The 16,193-nt window shown below is 36.0% G+C and overlaps 2 protein-coding genes across 3 annotated transcripts; both read right to left on the reverse strand.

Annotated features, from left to right (window-relative positions):
• Nucleotides 1-743: 743 nt before the first annotated feature.
• LOC143459342 (uncharacterized) lies at nt 744-7,850 on the reverse strand. 2 transcript variants are annotated; one of them, XM_076956443.1, is made up of 20 exons: nt 7,599-7,850; nt 7,255-7,503; nt 6,978-7,071; nt 6,733-6,890; nt 5,845-6,616; nt 5,614-5,725; nt 5,354-5,470; nt 5,031-5,150; nt 4,663-4,823; nt 4,008-4,146; nt 3,695-3,787; nt 3,237-3,603; nt 2,946-3,087; nt 2,713-2,821; nt 2,519-2,593; nt 2,267-2,374; nt 2,062-2,177; nt 1,783-1,921; nt 1,590-1,710; nt 744-1,303 (listed from the first exon to the last, which is right to left on the reverse strand). In XM_076956443.1, exons 1-20 carry the CDS (start codon nt 7,705-7,707, stop codon nt 1,212-1,214), a joined length of 3,393 nt encoding a protein of 1,130 aa, XP_076812558.1. In that variant the 5' UTR covers nt 7,708-7,850; the 3' UTR covers nt 744-1,211. The 2 variants fall into 2 exon arrangements, with proteins under 2 accessions (XP_076812558.1, XP_076812559.1); XM_076956444.1 differs by lacking the exons at nt 744-1,303; nt 1,590-1,710 and having other exon boundaries at nt 1,784-1,921; nt 2,026-2,177.
• Nucleotides 7,791-10,265, reverse strand: LOC143459343 (protein lin-9 homolog). The gene has a single exon (XM_076956446.1). The coding sequence runs from the start codon at nt 10,153-10,155 to the stop codon at nt 8,473-8,475; it is 1,683 nt and encodes a 560-aa protein (XP_076812561.1). The 5' UTR covers nt 10,156-10,265; the 3' UTR covers nt 7,791-8,472.
• Between the last annotated feature and the right edge of the window lie 5,928 nt (nt 10,266-16,193).

The following is a 16,193-nucleotide window of genomic DNA, read 5'->3' on the forward strand; positions in this document are numbered from 1 at the left end:
GTTTTGCTCGTTTGCGTTTTATCTGATTATACTAAGGGCATTATACAAAACGTTTTCAGAGTTAGTGACTTAATATCTCTTGTTCATATTCAATATTTTTCTTGGCGGCGGATATTGTAAGACGACTTCAAATTGTACGTTGCAACATCTTATTGTATGGTTTTGAGTTTAGACAACGCACGCTTATAATCGAGGCTATACTGTACTGCAATCCAGGTTAATCCTTCTTCGCTGGTACGGCCGGTATGCTACTATAGCGAAACGTTGAATGTAAGAAAAAAATCGATGATAAATACTGTACGTTTTAGTTACCGCAGCAGCTAGTGCAGAATCGAATATATAGCAGAAACTTTCCTATTTTCCCGCATTAAAATGTTTTAATTGTCGATACTGAGCAACTCTGCCTGGGATACTCACAAAATGTACAACGAATTTTACCCGACTTAGATTTAATATATTTGTCCGTATTCTCTCCTCCAAGTTCTGGATAGGGCTTTCCCCTTTTCTCAAACTAACAATAGCAAGTCTGTATCAAAGCACTTCTCTTTCGTTGGCAACATCATACTTAGCATTTGAATTGCAAAGTGCTATACAGAATATGGAAATCTTAAACTAACTTCACAAGAGCTTGCGGTTATAAGCTGTAAGCAAATTGCGCCATCGGTGGTTTTCATCAAAGCGTTGAGTGCGTGATTAAGCTTAATTTACGTCCTCAGGCAAAGGCTAACAGACAGACGGTCATGCACATGTAGAATAGATTGTTTATGATACCCAATGCAAGGAAACTTGACTGCTCGTTCCATAAATATCGGATTAAAATAAATGATTGGATTTCAACAAAAAAGTTGCATATCGATAAGCTGCGTGATAATCTCCGCTCTAGTTTACGTTCATGTCAAGCAGCGGACGCCGGAGGAATACGTGTTAAATAAGAACACTGCATTGGATAAAAAAATAGCAGAAAATACGCGAATGGGAAACTAATAAAAACTACTCACGGTCGAAACAAGGTAAAAAAAGGAAACTATTAAAACAAAAGACCGGAACAGTGAAACACTGAGCACAAGACGGAAATGAAAAAAATACGATTTACACTTCTATGTAGTCAAGGTACGACGCACCAACTCAGAAAAAAACAGAAAATTGGCACAAAATTTTAAGAAATATATTTGATCGGTTAAATGTATCGGATCCGACATGAAAGATACCTATCAATGAGATACTTTTGAATCTTCGTTCATCTTCCATTTCATCAACTTGACGCACGCCATGGCGTCTTCGAAACTATCGTGACCTTCGTCGGCTAAAATACAAATATGACTAAATTTAAAACAGAAATAAACGCAACCCACATCAATAACATGGAACAATAAAACTTAGGTAATTCTTACACAACTATCCATGATAGACAAGTTTGTAAAAAATGTGTAAAAACTTTATAGATGTCTCCTACTACAGTTGTACAAAACACAAGATGTCCACTAGTTGTTAGCCAACCAATACTAACAATTCTTTTCATATTGTCTAAAGACTTTGTGGAACAGTGGACAGCCTGTATATTTCAAGTTTTGTGTTCCATTTGCCTTTACCCGAATTTTGTATAATAATTCCTAAATGCTCTGACATCAAATTTCGCAAGGCACGTTTATACGGCGGACCAAGACGGTGCGGAAAAACAACGGAAGTGTCCACCACGGAGCAATGAATGAGCTGCAGAATATCAATATGAAGTACATCAGTTGAAATTTCGTTTTTTAAGTCACAGAGAGATCGAAAATTTACCCGCAGAGCTGTCAAGTCGCTCTCTAAACTGTGGCCCATCAGTATGGTATCAGCAGAAAATTTGCTGAGGAAAACCGCCTGAACGTCCCGTAACGTTGTTGTAACACCTTTTAAATCCTCCTCTGCTAAGCCACTCCATCTAAATTAAAACACAATGCTTGTTGACCAAAATCTCTTGAATAACTATAAGTCAGACAAAGTTGACTGCTAGATTAGTTGATATTTTGCAATGTCAGATCTTACACTGGCAAGATTTAATGAAACAAGATACACAGAGACCTAGTGTTGTAGTCAAGTATTCTCCCACATGGTTTAACAAGAGTATCGTAAGTAAGGTTTCCATCAAAATCGACGACCGTTACTCGAATTAGTTCAAGCCCCACAACTGTGTATGCCTATAAGTTTCAGAAAGAGCGTTATGACAGTTTAAAAGAGTAACATTCAACATTGACACATACTTAAAGTTATATACAACTGGTAATACCATTTCACAATCCAATGCAAATATTCCTGGATTTACAACATCAGACGCTTTGAACATTGTCTTCACGTAACTGGTACAGTCCAACTTATTGTCCGCATGCACGTGTGTCTACAACATCAAGAAACAAGTTTGACAAAATTATTTTTAAACCAATTGCTTACTCTTACTATCTAATATGATAAAGAAATTAATTTATTACAAAAATAACTATTTGATCAAAATTTACTATATCAATCCACAACATATTTTTACCTCAGCTACAGAGCAACCCTCAGCACCTATTGGACCTTGGCAACAAGAATAACGTTTCTCCCAGTGGGAGCCAACCTTAAGGGTATCAAGAGTGTTGATTACGACACTATAACTTAGCTATGGTAAAACAAAGCACCAATATGTTGCCATTACTAACACTTAACAAATACCCTAAAGTGAATAAGTTAACATACTTTGGTGGAGTAAGCCCTTCCCCAGTGGTGAACGCATTCATCATCTGTTCGACCAAAGTGTCCGCCCTTGTAAAGGATAAACTCCTTTCCACATCGAGCACAAATTTTCCTTGATGGCGAAACAATAAAGTGAAAATTAACCATGTTAAAGCAAAGATAATAAAAGAATGTCAAAAAGTATACGGATTATGATGACTTTGGTGTTAATATGTAACATTTTCAAGCCAAAGTACTTGGTAGTATCTTTGTTGGGTTTTGGCAATTCTTTCATAAATTTGCAACAACCACTAATATCTCCAGGCCTAGGGAAACCATTTTCATCCAGTTGCTTTTCAGTCAGTATGTAATGGCACATTTCTTCATAAATTTCCTCACCTGCACAACGAAGAAAACTTGTCTTATCTTAGAAATTCTTTACAGCAGCTGTTTAGTTTGTGTTTGGCAAATCATAACCTATTTATTTCTAGTCATGCAAATTGTGGTAAAAATGCCATTTTTGCCAAATCTACCAACTCCTTGCTAACCTGAAAAATGTTTTTCATCAACGCGCTTCGTAAAGGAGTAGCCTCCCTTACAAGAACGAGTACTGCCATCAAGAATTTTTTTGTGAGTAGATGTTTTCGAAGATGCCTTTTTTAACTCTTTAAGCCTTTTAGTTTTCTCTTGAGAAGTTCCGTGTGCAATTCGTACACAGTTGCTTTTGAACACAATTTTTGCTGAAGTATCTGGTGTTGTTGACGCAGATTTTAATTTGCTCTCATCGGCAATTTTAGCTGCTGAAGTGTCCCGGGACTTCATGGCCCTCAGTTTCTTCGTCGTACTTGCAGCTAAACTGAGATATATGGCTTTAGATTTACTGCGATCCTGACATTGTTTTTCTTCGTTTGTAGCCTACAAAAAAGTTGTCCGGGGATTAGAAAATTAAAAGAGCAACCTTCAATATAGATTTAATATAATAGTTGGAACATCAGCATTGACAAACCATATTATACGCTTTCACGTAATCTTTTCCATGTATCCTCAGACACTCATCTATAAATACAGTCAAATATCTTTGACGAATATTTGTGGGAACCTATATTGCATGAAAAAGTACAACACAATATCAGATACTATATATCATGGCGGAAAATGATTTCGAGAATTAATAAAAAGATTTTGCAGAAAAGTTTTAAAAAGCACGAAATAAACTAGATGTCATCATAAAATAACAAACTGGCTTTAGCCAGGGGATTCAGAAAAGCTCTATAGACTTGAATGTAAAAAAGTTTCCAAGGCTATTTGTAATAAATTACCTTTGAGTAGCGATTAGGTAGAATCCTCGGCCTCTCTGGTATTCCACTTTCTACAGGGTTAAATTTGGGATCATGGGCCACTCTGTTGCTGCCTTTCGCAACCGTTCCTGAAAGTGTCTGGGAACTTTCCAAAGATTTTCTATTAAGAAATATCAAATGTTACATCACTGCAGCTTCAACAAAATAAAGACAAATCTAATTACACTGGGAAATTTAATCTGTAATATGTCTAGTATTTCATTAATATCAGTATATTAGTCTATTAGGATATACATTACCAATAAACAGCGGTACCCAAGCTTTTTTGATTGTGACCCAAATCGGAGTTTAACAAACCTCTCGCGACCCAAGCCTCAAACAGCGTATTTTAACATGAAGAAAATTTTGGTTATATGCATGATTTTTGGCAGTAAGTTGCTAAGTTTGTTTTCAGCAATCTATTCTTTACTCCAGTACCTGTGCTACATAGAGACAGAGACAAGCAGTGGTAGTGTGGTCCACTCACTGTGAAACACACCAGGTTTGCATTGTATCCGCGCAACCTAATTTTTGACCCTTGTTTGGGTCACGACCCATACTTTGGAAACCACGGCCAATAATAATATATCACTACAAATAATCATGTCATGGTAACATAGCATAGCTGAAACCAGACCTTCTTAAATCTTGGAAAGGTTTCTTTCGAACTAAACTTGTCGCTGTCCCAGTCACAGTGGGGGATTTTGAGGCAAGTGAATGTCTCCTGGAAAGAGACAATGAACCTTGCGAGAGTTTGGATGTTGGCAGATGTGCAACTCGTTTCGAATCTGACGTTAACTAAACGTTGACCAAGCAGAGTGGATAGTCAATTGCATTAGTGCATATACAATACATGTTATAATAATTTCTGTTCTCATATTACCATTAAAAGCTAGAGACATAAAACTGAAAATTTACGTTCAACCACAGCGACACATGATGGTTACATTTCAGTGCCATAACACAATGTCATGCTCAACATGTTATATCTTTACTAGTTCCTACCTTTGAGGACGCTCCACGAAGAGAATCTAGAATTTTCTTTTCTCTTTCTATTTCAACCATCTGCATTCGCTTCATCATTGCTTGTGCTGGTGTCAGATGTTGCTTCACTTGTTTTGGTGTCTTCAAAAAAGGTAAATTTAGATAATAAAATAAAGTACCACATGTTTTTTTTTCTAATTTGATCAAAATAATTAATTATCCATGCATGGTGGTAAAGGTGCAAAACGGAAAAATAGGCTTTACAGTATATGTTGTACAGTACATGACAACATATAGGATCATAGTAGCAACAGCTAAATAACTGAGGAATCTATTTAACCCACCCTGTTTAACGTTGTTGCTGAATGTGTTGCTGCATTATGAGCAACTCGTCGATATTTTGGTGGCGGGGCACATGAAACATTGTTGTTTCCTGAAGTACTTTCTACTTCTTCCGACACCTGTCAAACCACACAAATATCCAATTAGTGACTATTGTCATTAAAATTTATTTTTGGGTATTTCTACTTAACATTTTGTACTTTTATTAAGCATTCTGTTTTATGCAACATTTTACTAGTTTTGGCATGCTAATACAATCGACCTTATTAACTGCAGGTTTGTCTTTTGTTTTCTTATAGTCAGCCTCAAAGCTTTCTTGGTATATGCGGAAGCATTCCTCGTACGTCCCGATCTTATTTAATTCTTTATCGAGTCTAAGCAAGAATAAGAACTAAAATTCAAGCATAAAATAAAAAGCATTTAAAGGCTGCTTAATAAGTATAGCTCTAAAATCCTGAACTAAGTGCAACCGGTTGTCTAACACAAAACTAACCTATCAATTTCTTCTTTGTCAATGAATCTGTTAATGTCAGCTTCAGTGGGAGATTTAAATCCAGGTTTAATCTTCTTGTAGGAATCTTTAGCGTTCTCCTTCAAATTGCTCTTTCTCTTCAAAATTTTCTTTTTTTCATGTAGTATTTTTGCAGTGCTTTTTTTCAAATTTGTGATCTGTTTTGTTTTTTTTGATGAAGGCTTGGAATTTATTTTCACATCTTTGTTAGTATTGTGTTTCTGTGCAGGAGTTTCCTTCGCATTAACATCATATGATTTTTTCAACAAAGAGCTAACTTTGTTAGCAGTTTCTTTGGGTTTCGGCGACATCACGTCATCACTGTCACTGTCACTTCCAAACAAGATATTAGCAACTGTAAGGTTTTTATTTAACCTCATCTCAAACTGGTTAAGCCCAATATTGCTTGGCTTCATATTGTCACATGCGCTTAAGTTATTCGCGTCAGTTTTAGATGCATGTATCAGTTCTTTTACCACGGATCCCACTTGGCAAGACTCCTTTATTTCACTCGTGAGCTTTTCAAAAACGTTTTTTCTGATTTGGTGTTCATTTTCCTTTTTTCTTGGGAATTTTAAATTTTGGTCGGGTGTGCTGGATGGTGCTTTCAGACTAGACTCAGGGGACTCAGTAAGGTCAATTGTAGCAGGAGAGTTACTTACAGTGGCCCTGGAAGTTGTTGTGTCATCAATATCATCATCATTGATCACAAGCTGTGCAACATTATCATCCCCATCCGATAGATCTTTTCTTTCTACGTTAAAACCAGACAGGAAATGCTTGACCTAATTCTGTGCATGTTGTAACACATATGGTACCAGCAATCGATTTCAAATTTATCTACATTATTATCTTTAATCTAAATTATACCGTCATCAGCAGTAAGATCTATGATAGATTCTTCAGAAGACATTTCTTTATTGCTCTTTCGCGTATTCTTTATGTTGTAATTACACATCGGGTCGTATTCCAAATCATTGCGTGGTTTTGATTTGGAAACAGAATATTTCACAGCTTTGCTTGAGGTTCTAAGAGCCGAAAAACATTGTTTAGCCATGTTGGATACTACTGTATGCATAGATGTTTTTGGTTTAGCATAGTAAAAGAACAGTTACCTCAGTCTAGCTCCCTTTGCAGAATGCAAGATAGATTTGGTTTTGCTTTTTTCATGAAGTTCACTGTGGTCAACTTCTGATGAGCTTGAAAGTTCTTAAAGTAAATCAACAACTATCAAAAACTTTTACAGACAGAATGTAAATAACTGTATAATTATTATATCGTAGTGATAGGATTGCAATAGTTCACACTTTCAGAAAATAACTTTATACATTAAATTTGAAAAAGTCTATCGTTTTCACACATAATCAACATTTATCATGGTTAAATAATTACCCGAAACCGAGAAGTCTTTGTATAAATCTGTTGACCCTGTATATGGTTTATATGGAACATATTCACCATGACTGTTTTCTGATGTGCTGTAAGAATATGACGGAATTTGGGAGGTGGTTGTCACAAAAGGTGAGAATTCAGTGAAACTGGAAGTTGAAGCAGATTCACCAATTTCATTCTTGAGTTGATTTATTTGTTTCTTTATTTCTTTCAACTGGTCATAGTCACTTTTCACAGCGCTTGGTGCTTCTTCAAACAGAAAATATAAAAAGGTATAAAAGTAGATAATTCTCGTGAAATAAAACAAACTTCTCTCAGTAGAAATAACTCATTTGATGTGTTACCTCTTGGCTTTCCAGAATGTCTGAAATGGCAATAGGGCCTTTTGCATGTATCATTTTTTCCAGCACTGGGGCATTCAATACCACAAAAGTATCCACGATTTGGAAGCATTTTATGAAAAATATTAATATATCTTCAAATGCATATCTACACTGTTTGTATCGTTATCAATAAAATAGAAATAAGTAGAACTCCTAAAAATTTTTTTATTAGTGATGTCAATAGTACAGTGACATTGTAATAAAACAGTTAACGAAAACTGATGAACAAAACTCGAAATACAATTATTAAGATACAAATGAGTTGGAAAGTCTTTTAACATTAACTGATATATCTGATGGATAAATTGTTACAAGGTAAACACAGAACTTAAACATGTTATGGCTATATATATATATATATATTCTTTGAAATAAATTCCTCTTTTCAAACTGTACATGAATTATCAAGTATTTGGCTAGATTTTTACACAGTTTGATACTAGACAGAACATTTTAGCCTTGATTTTTATCATATATTTATTAGCCCCAACCTAGTTAATGTTTATTTTTTGACAATTTTTGATTGAACTGATTAATTAAGAAGCTATCAGCTATGCGATATGATAATACATAAATAATGAATAATCATGCATCATTGAGGTATCAATGCAAGCAAAAAATTTCAAGAATGTCACAACTCCTTAAACATTTCTCAAAAAAGCAATCGAAGCATACATTAATTCTAGACCAATAACAATTCACCTATCTGATACCATATTGTCATTCTACTATACCTAAAGGAGAAGAGCATGTTTATATGATACAAAAGAAAATTATGCATATGCCTATATTTTCCTATTGCCTATAGCCAACTATATATCTCCCATGCTGCAAGTTACATAAAATCTGATAAATTAGATGAAACTTCCGAATTCATGAATCCATTGTGCTCCATGCCACTCCTAACATGAGCAATATGAATTTCAACATTGTTTTGAAAGCACTCTTGGTTCTCTGTACACAGATTAACTTTAATGTCTTTCATTGCATCAGTTAGCGACTTGAATTCAAGGGAACTACCTTTTGTTTCTTTTAAGCATTTAATCTGCATCATTAAAGCTGTAAGCTGCATGATGAGGTCAGTTAGGCCTGCATTTTTGACAGGGCGCTTTGATCCTATGCCCAATAAATCATCGCTGATGTTTTTCTCAGCCACCATATGCTCCGCTGAGGCTAGACATTGCTTCTTACGTTGAGAGGACTGATCACTGGGAAGACTTTGCTCAGGATAAAGCTCCAAACAAAATCTCTGAACTCCAACAAGTAGTTCATTCAAGTCTTTGTTTAGCCTTTCTAGATCAAGCACAATTGTGGCATATTTTCTTTGAAATTCCAAAGTAAGTGTCTCGCCATAAGAATTTGCCTTTTCAGCTTGTGAATTCATTTCACCAAGTTTACAGATTTTCTCTCTTTTTACTGTTAGCACTTTTGACAATCTCGCAATACGTTTCAGAAACTGAACAGGAAAACCTCCAAGAGTGCCACATTGTTCGTCACTAGGTGAAAAGAGTAACTTGCTCCTCAGTGGAGATCGACCAAGAACAGGATCATGTTCATTGGCTGGGCTTTGGAGGCTTACATCTAAATCAGTATGACGTGGCTCACTGAAGTTTGAGAAAACACGATTCCCAATATGATGTTTCCTCTCCATCAATGACAAAAGATTAATTGTCTCCTGTGGTTCACAGCTAGCTACTTCCACATCGGGAACTAAATGGGTACCAAGATTGGACCTGTCAAATGTAACCCTGTAAGAAGCATTGCAAATATCAACAGCATCGATATGGCCAGTGAAGAGCCCATCGTGGGTGCCACGGACTCGGGCAGTTACACTTGTGCCAACCACAAGAGGCATTGGAATTTCGCGAGGCAAGTCACTCCACCCTTCCGGATCATTGTGAGCAGTTTTTCGCTGCTGGAGCAACCTTATCTTGTTCCTTTTATGCTCCAAAGCCATCCTCTCCTCCTCAAAAAAAGCTTCTGAACATCTGCGAGGTTTTCCCATCAAACGTCGAATTTTTGTCCAGTGAGCACGGGTCATTTTTCTTACAGACAGTTCAGGAAAGGATTCCTTGAGGCACATGCAAAAGTCGTTTTCACCCATAAATAACGCACTATCCAGGTGGGAATAAAACCATTCGTACATGCACATTTTGTGAGCCTTTGGCAGTTTTAGCAAGTTACGCAGCCTGCCACCAACACGCTTGGCCACAGCTTTTTCAGAATTCATCTGTAATCCTGGAGATTCTGGGATTGGCTGAAGAGAGGGTATTGGTTGTTGCTTTTCCACAGAAGTTGGTGAAGTCAAACGCTTCTGTGGGCTTGATCTTATAGTCCTTCTGCTCCATCCATGTTCATTTGAAGTGATTTCATTGTCATTGAATATGAGACTGTTCTTTTTTCTCTTCCTCTGTGGTCTGCTTGGTGATGATGGTGAACTCATTAAAGACCTGGTCAACTTCATGTTCATAAGAACTTCCGCTGACGTATCTTCCAAATTCTTTTCAGTCATATCCATTCCACCAAATTTTTTACATTAATTAGGTTTATACCAGTAATTTACCAAGTTACTGACGTGATTAGGTACGGTATAGATACTGCATAAAAACATTAACAAAAGTTAAGCATAACCATATATCATTGCGGTGGAATGCTGCGTGAGAAATGACATGTCCAATAAAATTGCTTTATATTGTATGAGAAATCCGCAATTACACATGGAGTGTATATCTTCAAGGTTAAACAGAAAACATACCACCATGATTGACCCTACCAGGATTGTAAAAATTTTTTTTTGAAAAAACTCAAACCATCGTTTTTTGGTAAATATATATCCGGCTTCCACGGGCAAAAAACATGGCTTTTAATACCATCCAAAACAAGGTCACAAATACCTTTAAGTATTTATGCCCTGTTAATAAAAAAGTAATTAGAGATAATTTTCATAGTTTATTGACTAGACACAATATTTGTTTTAATGGTTGTTGTTTAATTATTATGATGCAAATAATTGTTATAAAATCCTTCACAAAATATCATGACTGTATAATTTTGTACAGTATATATTATAATGATTTATAACGAGAAAATTACACACAATTTTAACGAAGAACATTAGAGAAAGCTTTTAAAGAGAGCAACCAGAAATCAGTTGCCTAGATCAGGGTTGTCCACAGTTTACAAAGTCCAGAACTATATAAAACAAAAAGCTACAGAAGAATTAATCTAATGGTCTCATTGCAAAATGGGCGGATAAAGGATAGCAATATTTCAACATACTTCGTGAGAGCAGTGATGCGACGCGAAAGACGTCACATAAATGTTTGTCAATCATTCTGGTTCTCAGTATATTTTCAATAAGACTTATCTAACACTAATTATGTACGTGCATTTGAAAAGTTTTTTTGGTTTTGCCATATTTTATGTAACACATAATAGCACTTAACAGTTAACTGCGGCTTACAGGCACTACAAGGTCTCGTGACAGGTGGGACTATAAGAAATTACAGTTTTGTATAGTATTTGTGATACACAATTTTTAAATTCCCACGTAATATCTAATTTTTATTTTCTTATTCGTTTGGCTAATCAAAGGCCAAATAAACAATCAAACTTAACAGGCAACTACAGTAGTTACTGAAGTAAAAAAAAATTATTCTATAATTGACCATCTGCTTACGCAAAAGTTGGTAAACAATTGTTTGAAATTGATAGTAACGTATCTTTTTGCAAGTTTTGCAAATTTTTGTGTTATTTTCAATTTCAACTTCAGCAAATTTCATTATCTAAATTTGTGTTAAACAATGACATTTACAGTATGTGCATTTGTATGTCTATGCACAAGCCACGGCTATACGGCAGCATGTATTACGGTGCAATGCTGAGAACTTGGCACACTTCACCAATAATTAAAAAATAGTTGATTATAATGAACTTAGTTTATAATTATTTTAAGATGACTGGCGCATAACTGCTATATCGTCATACGAAGTATAGTATATAACAGGGGTGGGCAAACTGCGGCTCTCCGGCATATTTTTTGTGGCTCTTCTAGTCGAATCGTAAAATTCCAAAAAAATTGTAAAGGCTACCAAGAGTACCGTTTATGAACGTTTCTGTGTATTTTTTTCTATTTAGGCCAGCATTTTGTTTATGACGTAACACTAGACATAGAATCCGACATTGTTTTCAGGTATAAATTCTATACTCTATGGCAAAGGGGTTCAAAGTGCCCTTTGCCGACATGTTTTTTATGGGTCTTCTAGCTGAATAGTACTATCCCAAATTGACTACTAATAATATAATAACCAAATTGACAATCATTACTGATTTTGCGGCTCGCTGGTGTTTATAGTTTTCCGCAAGTGACTCTTTCATTGAACAAGTTTGCCCACCCCTGGTATATAATGAAGCATAATAATACAGTTTATTTCATATATATATACAATATATGATACTATTAACAATACATGTACAACAATACCATATATTCTACAGCAATGTATAGTAAAACAAAGAAGTGTTTATTTCACTATTTACTGGAGGTTAAAAATTCCAATACAGTAACCAGCTGATTTTGGTCTCTCAGTATATAATCCCCACTTTTGCCGATCAGAAACTGATGGTTCTGTGGCCATATGTGTGAGTAGCATGTTAAAATTACTAGGTTCAGATCTCAGTGGCAGTGAAATTTTTTTGTTTTTACCAAGAAAGATTTACATAAGTTTGTTTTTTACTAAGAATGAGAAAAATAGTGGTGCATTAGACATGGAAGATGAAAGTTTGGGTCTGAGAGGATTAATTTTGAAATGTTAGGAAAAAACAAACTAGTAAGTCCTTTCCAGTTGAGAATTGGTAGTTTTTGAATTTACAGACTAATTGGTCGGCTTGTGCTAACTTGCTGTCTACCCAGTTAACATTTTTTTTGACTTTGGTAAATGGGACCTGCTTACGTAATTTGAATTTTTCAGTTTTAAAAACTGGTAAAATAAACATTAAATCAGCAAGCCTAGCCTATTACGCATATGGATAAAGTTTGGATGTGTTCCAAAATGGATTGGAAATAAAGCAATTGTGTCCAATTTTTGGATAGCTGTAGATGAGACAAAAATGACATTCCAAACTTTGTTGCATCTGTGTGTAATGGGCTGGACTGTGGAGTATGACAGTTTTCACCGATCTTGGGGGTGCAGAAGAAAAATTTTGGTGTGAAACTCAACTAGTGGCCCAAGCACGCCCATTCCTGGTAGACAAGGTGCAGCGTTATCGATATATAATAGGAGACAAAAAATTAGTGTTTCCTGTTTTTTTTAATAAAGATCGCTAATCTGCCGGTATGCAATACCCTTTTGGCTAAAAACTCTTGGATGTGCAACTGCCATACTTTGCAGTCTTGGTCATGCAGCCATGTAGAAGCACAATATTGAGAAAAACAAACCTAAGCTACTGATAGTCTAAGCTACGATGACAGTATTGTATTTTATTGTTTATTTCTCGACATTGACTGTGGGGAGCGAAAACGTATGGTGCTAACCTACCGGTAGTTGTAAAATAGTCAAACAAGAAGTAAAATCTCAGACAATCAACAAACAGGAAAAAGCCCTGAGGGCTTAAACGTGCAATGTGTGAATTGCAGTTGTGCTACAACGATGGAATGTTAGCACGGCCACCAAACCCAGGATGTGTTTATATTAAAATTAAACAGTAAAATAAGACAGTCTGACAGTGCAGGCAACTGAGACAAGGAAGAGAAGAAGTAATTGTGTATCGAGTTCAAGGTCACCAGTTGGTAGCCTGGTGCTACAGCTCACAGGATGGAGAACTTAAATCCTTGCCAAGGTTAGCTTTGGTCAGGCAAATATTTAAAAACACTCACAAAATTCTGAGTTGGAAGATAAATGTACTAATATAGCACCGTGGTCATGCAAGGTATTAGGCCTATACCTCAACAGTCACCACTACCTACCACAGGCATCAGCCGGACAGGCCCGGTGTACTAGTTAATCATCCTATACTGGTAGACTGCATGGTAATACTGGCTACATACCAGACTGTAGAGTATGGTCGTTTTCAGCAAATCTTGGGTGTGCGAAACAACCAAAAATGATAAGGGCGGTGCGAAAAAAGGCTCAGACAGTAGGCTAATGTCCACAGTTTGACTTATAAAATTCAATCTTTAAATCAATTGAAAATTGAGTGCACAAAAGTTCTGCCCAAGTGATTAAGTGCAAAATAATGCACTTGAAGAGCAGCACTGAAGCTCATCAAAAGCAGTATAAAGTATTTGATTACATGCAAGTATGCACATTTTAGAACAACGAATCTTAAAGAACCGAATCTCAATTGATTCGAATCTAATTTCCATATTTTTTCCCAATCTTCGCATTAGGTTCTAGCTATTTTATGATCGAAAGATTTTCATTGACATGTGCAGAAGATGTTGTGGTGGATTGTTACTTCACTTTCCAATATTACACGCTGGGTACGTTAATCATCATGAATTAAACCGTGTGTCATGTCAATTTGACAATTGTCAACTTGCTTGGACCATAATATAATTTTGTGAGCTTATTGCAAAGGAAAAATAAAACAACAAAAGCACCGCGGGTGCTTGCATTTTTTAACTTTTATGGTATTCTAGAATAGGATTTGAAATTCTGGATCCAGGATGAACTTTTCTAGCCTAGATTACTTTAAAATAGTCAGTGATTCTGTATCGTACATTCCTAAGCGCGCCTATGCCAAACTCTGCAGTGCGGAATAAAGGATCCGTATTGCCTAAGTGTTGATAACGCATCCACACACGAAGTTTTTCCATTGAAAAAAGTTGCACGAAAACATATTTCACTGTCAACCTACCAACTACAGTCCTAAAAATAGACAGTAAGCTGTACCGATAGAGTAGGGCCATTAACAAGCAAAAAAATCCATTTTAGTTCTCCAGCAAGGCTGGCAGTCATAACTCATAAACGAAAACTTCTTGAGAAAAATTGCACCTTGGCGGGTTTCGCTAGATGTCGCTAACACAATTTTGAAAGATAGTCAAAACTGCAAATTTCGAGGTCTTTGTACCTTCGAACAATACATTTTTATTGATGTCTTAAAAAGCATCGAAGTCATACCAATTTTCCTTTTTCAAACAATTTTTTCGTTATTCCCAAGGGCTGTTATCTCACAAGGTGAACAATTTAAGCAATATATTTTTTGTTCGTAAACAGTCAATTGCAGATATTGTAACGTGTTGGTTAAGTAGCAAGTAGCAATAATGAACACTGATGTAAAATGAGATCTTGTGTGTATCTAATAAAATTGAAAAATTATTATTAGTGAATTAGTTAGTACTTATGTATGTTATTCTAAACGCTTTAATATTTTAGCCCCATTGTAGTAGAACTGCGTTTTCACATGAAAGAATTGTTTTCTGAGACCCAGGCAATCTGGTCAAGTCTCGTAAATTTGGATGTTTTTCTGTTCACAGATTCATTTCAATAATCCTCATTCTTACAAAGCTACTATACTTTGTGCACTGAGCAGCATATTTCGTTTAGCTTGAACCATTACAATTGGCTGCAGTCAATGTTCTCTAGGCTAGCTGGCTATTTTCAATGATGGAAACAAGTCTTAATGGCCGTGCCACAAGTCAATTCAAGTCAATAACAGCGCAAGTTAAAATCAAATCGAGTCATTTAATTACATTCCTAAGTCAAGTCAGTAACATTTATGAAGTCAAGTCCAAGCCCAAGTCATAACACATGCCAAGACACAAACATGAAATAATTTGTTTTATGACTCGGAGTCAGTCAACCGAAATTTCCACGTTAACACGAGTCAAGTCGAGTCTTCTAAGCACTAAAATCTTTGACTAAAAGAAAAGTCAAGTCTTTCCAAAAACCTGACACGATTCAATTCATGGGCTGGAGTCTTTTCACCTCTAACTATTCTAAAACACGAAGTAGGCCTACGACAGATTTGTAATCAAACCAACTGGGTGATATAAATTAAGCAACAATCAACGGTCTCTAAAGTCAGCACAGCAATTTGCTTTGGTTGTTAAACGAAAAAATGCCATCCTTAACCCTACCCGAGCAACTTCACTAATTACCTCATTTATATTTATCAAAGCAGTCTGGAAACATTTTTAATTAACAAAACTTGCGATTTATAAACCGATTCTGACTTTTGTCAGTTGTCTGCCTTTGTTCAAAGCAGGCTAGGACGTAATTGGGCACACCCGATCGGTTATTGACGTATAGACTTACGTATTCAAATTCTACGTAGGAGACATCATCATTTGTCGCATATAGGCAGAGGTGGGCAGTCGGTACTTTGAAAGTACCGTTGGTAATGGTACCGGTACTTGGCAAAAAATGTACCGATGGTTCCAGTATTCGGTACTATTTTTAAAAAGTAATTCGGTACTTTGACGTACTTGGTAACCTACTGGTACTTTTTGTGTAAAAGATGCTGCTGCAAATTCAATGTTTGCCGCTATTATACCCCCGGTGAAGGTTACTCCTGGTCAAAACATATGTGACGTCAATCGCTTGCAATCATACT

The sequence above is a fragment of the Clavelina lepadiformis genome, chromosome 5 (assembly GCF_947623445.1).
Source record: "Clavelina lepadiformis chromosome 5, kaClaLepa1.1, whole genome shotgun sequence".
NCBI classification, from domain to species: Eukaryota; Metazoa; Chordata; class Ascidiacea; order Aplousobranchia; family Clavelinidae; genus Clavelina; species Clavelina lepadiformis.

Bases quoted from the DNA above. Each gene is read 5' to 3' on its own strand.
- LOC143459343 (XM_076956446.1), bottom strand. From the start codon at position 10,155: ATGGATATGACTGAAAAGAATTTGGAAGATACGTCAGCGGAAGTTCTT.
- LOC143459342 (XM_076956443.1), bottom strand. From the start codon at position 7,707: ATGCTTCCAAATCGTGGATACTTTTGTGGTATTGAATGCCCCAGTGCT. The intron at 2,822-2,945 runs GTACTTTGGCTT...TTCGCCATCAAG, and splicing joins CCCAACAAAGATACTACCAA to GAAAATTTGTGCTCGATGTG. The intron at 1,922-2,061 runs GTCTCTGTGTAT...GTTTTAATTTAG, and splicing joins ATACTTGACTACAACACTAG to ATGGAGTGGCTTAGCAGAGG.